Genomic DNA, 9,877 nt, shown 5'->3' with positions numbered 1-9,877 from the left:
AGGATATGATACACCAAAATACTGTTACCAAAATCATTAACTGCATGATACTTTTTTTTTCCAGTTTATCAATTGGAAATTGAAAAAGTATGATATAAATTCAAATGACTACTAAAACTTGAAACGTAGGAGAGATAACTTAAATTCGAAAGTGAAATTGCTTTCAATTATATTTTCCTTTTATAGGCAGAAACACATATATATTATGAGTAATTATACTTTTACTTCGGATAGAAAATTTATTGAACGCCCTTGAATTTGAATATTGTCAATCAATAAGTCTATTTAGAAAAAAATTATAATCGTTTTTTTTCGCCATTCATTGTAAATAATTTGGAAATATTTATCACATTTTGAATCTAAATTATATCATTACCATTAGTATTATCATTAATTTATTATCATCATTAATTTATTATTATCATTAACTATAAATATATATTACTTTAAAACGTAATTCTTGGGGAAATAAAGATTTAAAAAAATATTTTTAATACAACTCTAATCGTTAGTACAATAGTTTAAATTTAAGTATTCCTAATTATCAATATTTTAATATACATACATAAAAAGAGTACGTATTACTTAATATCGAATGTTTAAAGTTGAGCAATGAAACGTTTATGTCGCTAGTAGTGACCTTCGATTTCTTGTATATGCAAAAAATAACTCGACTTAAAGTAATTCTCAAGGAGAATTTTCAAAAAGCTGTTATTTATTGTTTAATTCTACATAATGCTTAGTTTAAAATGTTGGACAAAAGCTGGTAAAAAAAAAATTCCGATAAGTAAGAAAAATACAGTGCTTTTGTATTGAGCTATGTAATAGATATGAAGGAATAATGTTATAATGTATTTTTTAAATGTCGTTCACCCATAGACTCAATTGCTTTTACAATTTTAATTTTAATAAAACAATTGCAAGACTTTTTTTTACCATTTCGTTACAGCACGCCACTCGCTGAAGTGAGGACACTGAATTGTGCACTGTGCCAAGAAGTGTGTACATTGCATGTCGGTAAGCTGTGTGATCTATGTTTGTACTTTGTAATCTAAGTGTTACATAACATTATATTTGGAGATTTTTCAAGTATTATAAATGTTATTGCAATTGACTTACGAAGTGCATTCAAAACATAATTTTTACTTTATTTTGCTCCATAACCGGCGTGAGAGTTTACGACATGTTTAACTCTGTAGCCTTGTAAATTTGAACCCAATCGAGAAGACGAGAGAGCTCCTGGGTCAACCGTGGGAGATTTCTATGTTAACCTAATACAGGTCGTTGGAATGTTAGCCAGTGGTAATTTAAAGTAGATTGGGTCGGTCATCAAAAGGTATCACGCTGAAGCCGGCCAAATACGGCAATCGTACACACAGCATGTCTCGCGGATGTCAGGTAACGTACACATAAGTCTTCACGTGGTATCAAACTGCAGTTATCAAATAACTGTAGTTAGCAAATAACTGTAGTTATCAAATAACTGCAGTTATCAAACATGATCTCAAATTACCCTCTGTCAATTTTTTTAAAGCTAAAGTAATAGAAACTTCCGAAGTTATCATCTCAATTTAAGTGCTAATTTCCTATAACCTTTTTTAAGAAGGACTATTTAGACCAAAACGTAGAGTCAGCGGAGAATAGGTTAGAATAAATATTAACAGTAGAGAATTTTTTTTTAGCTGGAATAGATAATTAACACAATGGCTAATGGCTTTCAATGGCTAATTAACACAATAGATTTTTTTTAGAAAATTTGCCCACATACAACGTGTAAAGTAAATGTAATAAAGAAAGAATGCTTACAACAGTGGAAGGGCTATTCACAAACTTTTCATGATCATTTTACAGTAATGCGAAAAATTTCTTTTATAAGAGAAAGTGTAAGAGTATTTACTCTTTTTAACTCAGTGGTAATGCTTCACGCTAAAGAGACACGGCAGAATCGTAAAAGAGGAAGTTCATACATATCCAAACTTACAGCAAAAGTATCGGATAGACCTAACCGGTACTACGTCTGAATTATACATTAAAGGTAGACCTAACCGGTACTACTACTGAATTATACATTAAAGGTAGACCTAACCGGTACTACATCTGAATTATACATTAAGGGTAGATCTCCTATCCCTTTTTACACAGACATCTTTTCATCATTGCGTAATGAAGTATGTACTTCTTGAGACAGAATTTTGCAGTCGATCTAAATTTGACTGCGAAAAGCTAAGATTAATTTCCTTAGTGACTTCCTATTGATTACTTTATAATTGTATTGCTTAAATTCCTAGTGCACTTTCGCATCCAAATAGAGTCTCGGTGCTGCCATCTAGTGTGGCAGAAACTAGACGTCCAAATTCACATGACGAACGGTATCTTACCCATTGTGGTGGTCTTGAAAGAGTGGATACCACCTCTGGAGAACGCACTAGGTCTGCTCATCGGCAAGACCGATTGTGCAGCTCATTGGAAATAAAAAAAATAAAAGAATTGTATTGCTGCAAAATTGCTGAAAACAATATTAAAAAATTGTAGTAAAATAATAATTGAGTAGGAAGATTTTTCTAATAGTAAAGCNACAGAGTGAGACTCCATCTCAAGGAAATAAGAAAAATAAAAAATAAAAAAATTGTATTGCTGCAAAATTGCTGAAAACAATATTAAAAAATTGTAGTAAAAGTAATAATTGAGTAGGAAGATTTTTCTAATAGTAAAGCTATTTCACAACATACTTATATATAGACGTGTTGTTTCCAGTGTTTTTTCTTAGTGTACTTTTGACTTAAGTTATTTTCGCTTTAAATTGTATTTCTCTGTGTCACATGTACACTTTTCGTAATGTGACAATTATACTCTTTTATTTGCATCTAATCTTTTAGTATTTTTTAAACCTTTCTTTCCTTATTTTATATAACAGTTTAAATTTATTTCATGTGATATTTCCCAAATAATTTTTTTTAAATTAGGGTTTTGCTTTCACAATTTCAACATATAGTTTTCTTTAAACATCTTGTCTGACAAAATTTCCCTTTTCTTGTCATGAAGTATATTAACTTTCTGTTCGCTCTTCCTCGCTGGTCAATGCGGTCATTGCACTTCCTGCGAGGAGTTACTCCTCTATACTCGACTTTTTTCCTCTATTTATTTTTTTAAGGGGGACTTACTAAACCAATTTCTTTTATTTGATTTTCCAACTCTCCCCTCTTTAAATTTAATTATCTAACACTTTCCTGGGTCTACACCAGTTAACGAATTTTTTAAGATATTTTCTCGAGCCTACTTGTTTGTTACACCAAGGGTTGTACCCTCTCATTTCTTTCCCCGAGGTACGGACTTTGGCCCGTATCGAGGGAGTTAATTCTTTCTCCCGCATCCCACTTTTTTTTTATTTAATATAATATTTTAAAATCTTCGAATCATTATAAATTTCTGTAACTTAATGTTCTTTATATCAACCTTTTTATACCTTTGAATGTTCTTTGAAAATCATAATTTTTTATAATTTAAATGATTCTTCAGTATTCATCTTATCACCCTTTAAATTTCTTTCCTTTGCATTTTTTATAATGTATCACTTTTGATTGTGAAACGCTTATGAGATTTCAAAACTATTCTTATGTCGCCCAATTTTCCTCAAACTTTAGCATTCCTTTAAAAAATTTTCGTAACTTCGTAATCAATTATCTGTTTTTGTGTATGCGTGTGTTTTAAAAATTGATGTAATAAGAAAATGAGTTAGAAAATCAATAAAAGATTCTGTTGTTTAGCAATGAATTCTCATTTAGTTGCTTTTTTTAAATCAAATTTTTCTGTATGTGGTGAGTACATTTTATCATTTTCTGGTTTGCGTATGGGTTTGTTTAGTTGCAAACATCATATAACGTGCCAAATGCTAAGCTTGTTTCTGGATCTAGCATTTCATTGTCTTATTTATCTTTTATCTTTGATTTACTTTAGTTTTTAGTTTAGTTTTCACCCTTATTTGTGATACCAATTTATCCAATTTGTTCATACCTCAACCATTTGAACCAATTGGGTTATTGTTATCCCACGATAGCTTTATACTCCCACTTTCCTTAATGATCACATTACCCTTAACTTAATTACTTTTGCATATATAATATAAATATTTTTTTAAATGTCACACATTAAGTAAATTTATTTACATATTAAAATAAATAATGGATTGACGATCGAAATGTGTATATGTACTTGTATATAGTACTTGAGTGAAATAGCAGGCAATTATTGAATTTTATAAAGAAAAAATTAAACCCGATAATAGGATCAAAAGTAATTAAATTATGGGTAATGTAATCATTAAGGAAAGTGATAGTAAATCGGTTCAAATGGTCACAAAGTGTGAGGTTTGAAAAAATTGGATAAATTGGTATCCAAATTTGGAATAAGGGTGAAAACTAAAATGAATCAAAGATAAATTAGACGATGACATGCTATATCCAATATATATTCTTATTTTATTTTCCATTATGGGGCCGCGGCGCACAGTCAGTTTTTGGTTTAACCACTGACTACAGAAAGGCTTCAGCAGTTATGTTTCCTTGCATGGCAGTGTATCCCCTGATGAAGTACTGTTTGTGCTAATATGCGTATTTTAAAAATTTGTTTGGTTTTTATTTATATTCTCATATTTTTATTTAAATCGTTTAAAAATCCAGATTTATACATCAGTATATAAATTCTACTAAAACTAAATTTTTCTGCTCCTAGCAACCATGTAAAACTTAGCTGACAACAACTACGGATTGTGGTATTTTTTTATATTTAGAGTGGTAACGAATCTTATAAATTTCCTTTTAATTCTAGAATTTATGAATAAAATTCTATAAGATTTTGTCTTCCACTAAACGCAAATAAATGAATTTTATATGTAAGAGTAAGTTATACAGGACTGCTAACTTTCTACGCTTTTTGAAAAAACTTATTTTAGTGGTATCTAAGTTAATGTTTTAATGTATATATTTTTTATTCATTAAAACTTTTTTTTCACACTACTGCATATAAATGATTTTAAAGTTCATAACCAACGCCAGTTTATTCTAGCTCTTTCGTGATGAAGCTTTTAAAATGTTAGCAAACTTTCTGAAAGCTTTGGTTTTGAAATGTCAATAGAAATAAATATAGAAATGGAAGAAATAGAAATGAAAGTGGGCGTAAGCCATAGCAATTATTAAAAGTTAAATTTATCTACAATTGCAATGCAATTAGTCTCTTACAACCACTTGGGAAATACTTCTATGGAAACAGTAAAAGTAAGCAAGTATGTTTCAAATATATAAAAATTGAATATGTTGGTCAGAGCTCCCATTTAATTACAAATAATATTTATCATTTAATAATATCTGATTAATAATTAATAATCGATTAATAATTAATAATGAATATAGCTTCTTTTCTTTCTTTTAGATATAAGTTTCTCAGCTACAAATGTTTTGACAAAGTTTTGATTTTTATGCATTTTCTTTACAAAATAACATGTAGTGGTCGTCGCATTTTGTTTTCATTTGTATTAATGCTCTTATTCTAAGCCAACTCGAAACCTTAATACTGGATTCAAAAAGAATGTGACAGTATCAAATTAAGAAAGAGAGAAATGAAAAATATAGTTTGTTAACCAAAGGATTTATTTATTAGTACACGTGCTTTTTTATATAGAAAGCACAAGGGTATCGTCAGGTGGAGCACTTTTTGTTTTTAAAAAACGTCTCATAAGTTTTATACATACATTTATACGTAAATATGCATACGTATTAAAAAAAATCTGCATGTATGTTATAGTTAAAGTGCAATATCCGTTATTTTATAGAATAACTAGGAATTTCATGAAATAACTGGACAAGTCAGTTAAAGTATATAAAATTATTAAGTTCAACGACTTAACTAGGTATTCTATAGAATAATGATTATTTGATCGTTAAAGTAGGAAATACGGCTCTTGAAAGTTCTTTGAACCGGTTCCAGCTGCTTTTAGTCAATTTTGACCAGCAGCTAGCTGTTTTGAAATGACACGTGTGTACGCTTCACCCTGCTGCATTTATACGTAGTTACTAATATGAGCAATAATAAATTATATCACCTATTTTTCCTAATTATTTTTCAACTAATCATTCGAATTAGGGATGAAATGTATTTTCAAGAAATTCTAGCTGTTTATGATCAATAAATTTATAAAATAGCATTGAAATGGTTTATTTTTCAGTTTGATGGTCTATCATTAGTTTTTTCATAAAATAACTAGATAAAAGATTACACTTTTCATCTATTAAATACTTTAACTGATTTGTCTAGTCATTTCATGAAATACATTGTTATTACTATGAAATAACTGAATTATACACAATAACTGTAACATATACGTACAACTTAGACTAACTAAATGAAGTTTTCTAATAAAATGTGCCCACCCCCCACACTCTACGCCTATGCTTATAAGTTCTTCTCAAGTTAAAAACACAAATTAGAGAAGGATCTCAAAAAGATTTTTTTTCCAGTTATATAATGGACACATTTTTAATACATTACAAATTGTATGTAAAATAATAATTTTTTTAGTTTTTATCATCTGTTTATGAATTATGCATAAACTTTGCGTCCATTTAATGGTTGAATCGGTCGATAGTTGTTGACAAGATGGCATTTATCTTCATTGTCAGTTCCTCTTCTTACGGAATACAATGAATAGAGCTGTTTCATCTAAAAAATAAAGAAAAAAGTTTTTCCATAAAACTGTGTTTAGCGTTTTTCTAAAACAAAATCTTGTAGTACAATCATTTAAATACTTTAGTATTTATTGCTATAAGCATTATCCATCTGTACTCCCTATACGCAATTTCCCATTTAAGTATAAAAGCAACAAAATGTACTTTTTTAAATAATATAAAACAATGTATTAAAGCATACCCTCCAACTGCTACGGAATTTCAGTAGTTTCAGAAATCTTCTTTTCAAATTAATGTCTTAATATTTAAAAAAAATTAATTTTAGCGTAACTTGTCCACTATTACTTATAAAAGTGCAGGCCATATGGCTAGATTCTTAAGTTCTGATAAAAGTTTTATGAGAGATCCATTTGTTTTAAAAATTTCTACTTTGGTTCGCTACCACTAGAAAGAATTATTTTCAAAATTCTCATAAGTTGGAGGGTATGTTAAAGTGAAAGCTGACATAAGAAAATGTCTTTTTTTACCCTTTTCGTGAAACAGCGGATTTCAATTGCTAATTTTAGTTTTACAGAACGCATGCAAGCGCAATTTTCGACAGTTGACACGTTCTGGTTACAATAATTGTTATCAATTATGGAAAAAAGTACGTACTTGGGATCTTTTAACATATTTAATTGGTTTGCAAACCAACCATGTGACATTCTCTGAGCAGGGTGGTGTAGTTAAGGAGCCGTTGTAGCGATAATAAGAACACCCATTATCTACAAGATCTTCCAGATATATATTTCTCCAAAACAGCCACCATTGCCTAATGGTACCTTCAAATGTTTCGTCTTCATATAGGTACTCATCCATCACAGAAAAAATTGTATCCAATGTAGGATTTTTTCTATAGTTCTCCTAAATAAAAAACATATTTTTATTATTTAAAATAAGACTAATATATGCAGAAAAAGCTTATGAATCTAAAGATTGAATATTTTTAACAGGCCTTAACCCGTTTTGTCCCGAATTTATAAATTTAAATGATACAAAAAGTGATTTTATGGAAAAAGTGGTATAATATATTATCGAAATTAATTGGTTTTTCTACTGTTAATGCATTCAAAAAGTCTTTGATACATCAAAAAGTACTTGTTCCTTAGAATTCTAGATCTAATCAGAAATAACTAAATCGTTGTGGTATCTGAGAATCCTTTCATCCAGATAAATGAAAATACTGAAAAAAGTTTCCCACCACAATGAATGTCTTTGAAAAAGGAACTGTCCTAAATATATGACGCTGGGCGTTAACCGGTTAAGGAAGTTCACTGATAAACAGCTCCAGAATACCGTATTTTAAATGTTCTGAATATTTATTCATCCGCGAGAAGACATTCTGTAATAATTTATCACTGAGATTTTTCATAGAATGGTCAAAATATTGCTTTTATAAATTCTCCTAATGTAAAATGTAAACACACTTATATTCATAAATTAAGGATTATAACGAATAAAGATTAAAAGAAACGAAAACAAACGTAACGTTTTCATAAAGCCTATTTATTAAATTAAATATTGTATGTACAATACTATTCATAAATACTAAGTTTTTTTTCCTTACTGAAGCAATTATAAACCGTGATATTTCATTTTATTTTTGTCATGTTTGTTTCTAGTCTAATTTCAGGATGAATGGGAAAAGGGCCGTAAGGCCTCAGACACCCAGTTCCACTACAACGAACAAAGGTATCATGGGTGAAAGCGAGAAGGAAATAAGAAGAAGATGGCGGAAAAACCATTTCAATTTTAACTTGATTTCGGGACGAGTAAATCTATTCGCTTCTTCAAACTATTCAACAATATCTACTTTTTCTCAGGAAAGAAACAGTTTTATAAATATGCCATAACAGTAAAAAAAAAAATCTCTAACCTCTATACTTGCACAAATTTAACCCTTTGACTAATAACGGTACTCATTTGTCCCAATAAATGTTTAAAAATTACTAATGAACATATGTATCCCACCATTATGTACCTGCCTCTAAATTGAAAACCGCCTGTAAGAAAAATCCCAAGTACTAAATTTGCCTTATTTGTGACATATTTTGTTCTTTTGAATAATAAACGGGACAAAAAAAATCATTTTTTGAAATTTGTAGTCAAAGGGTTAAAGTTTCTCGAAAAGAATGCTAGAATGAAATGCCTTTGTACCAGTTTTTGGATTTTTCCGTCTTGGTATATATATAAGCCTTCAGCCCTGGTTGGTATTATGGTAAATACATTATCATACCTGCCAACTTTTAATCCCTTCCATTATCATTTTTCCCAGTGGTATTAAAATGGAATTAAAACTTCAATTTTAAGCAAACAAATACATTGTATTTGAGAAAACTTAACATGACAACCATGATAGTAACGCATATTAATATATCTGCTTCATTTTTGTAAGAATAGTGGTGATCAAAATCATTTAAAAATTAAGTTTATACAAGAAAAAATAGTATATATTTACTACCACTTTAAATATGAAAATAAAATCTTCCGGAAAAGTTGGCAGGTATGCATTATATGTCTTCCATGCGATGAAATATAGTCCGTACATAGCCTAATCATGTTAAGTATATAATTATCAAGCTGATCTTTTTATAACCGTCGTTGAACAGCAAACCCAATTCTGAGCTTATGACTACCAATGTTCAACCCCGTCCGTAGCCTAGTTATTTAGAATCCAATCTGAAAGACAAGGGATTTCTTGGATCAAGTATTGGGAGAAATGTTTGCCTCCGTGGAGGTCTTTTTGATGGAACTAACATGCATTTGTGTTAAGTGGAGAGAAAAACCATGAAATCGTTCCACGGTTAATCTGAGAGCATGATTACTTTAACCCATGATCCGTCTACCACTGAGGATATTTTACGTCAGAGCTGTGGTCGACGCGACCCTGGTTCACCTGCTTGGGAGGCGAGCTCTCTGGGGTAATCTAAATAGAAGATTACTCCAGTCAGCAAGTAATAATGCACTTCAAAGTTCCAATACACATATGTAAGGTGGTTAAAGGGTTGCAACTTCTTGGCCAAGCAGGTCACCCACCTGCTTTATTGTATTTAAGTCAGGTGAAATCAATGCCATATTTACGTATAAGCTAAATAAGCTGTAGCTTGGGGCCCCGAGATGACAAGGGCCCCTAGATCCTACTTTCCTCCCTCTTTTTTTAA

At 30.1% G+C, this 9,877-nt stretch overlaps 1 protein-coding gene across 1 annotated transcript in view; it reads right to left on the bottom strand.

Annotated features, from left to right (window-relative positions):
* The window catches only part of LOC107444475 (putative carbonic anhydrase 3), a 27,554-nt gene extending 25,115 nt beyond the window's left edge, over positions 1-2,439 (bottom strand). The window contains exon 1 of the mRNA XM_043056300.2: positions 2,379-2,439. Within this exon, the coding sequence (XP_042912234.2) occupies positions 2,379-2,439 (61 nt within the window). The remainder of the gene's footprint in view (positions 1-2,378) is intronic.
* Positions 2,440-9,877: the final 7,438 nt, after the last annotated feature.

The sequence above is a fragment of the Parasteatoda tepidariorum genome, chromosome 9, assembly GCF_043381705.1.
Source record: "Parasteatoda tepidariorum isolate YZ-2023 chromosome 9, CAS_Ptep_4.0, whole genome shotgun sequence".
Lineage (NCBI taxonomy): Eukaryota > Metazoa > Arthropoda > Arachnida > Araneae > Theridiidae > Parasteatoda > Parasteatoda tepidariorum.
The sequence above is the reverse complement of the archived record's forward strand: the minus strand, read 5'-3'. Positions and strand labels throughout refer to the sequence as shown.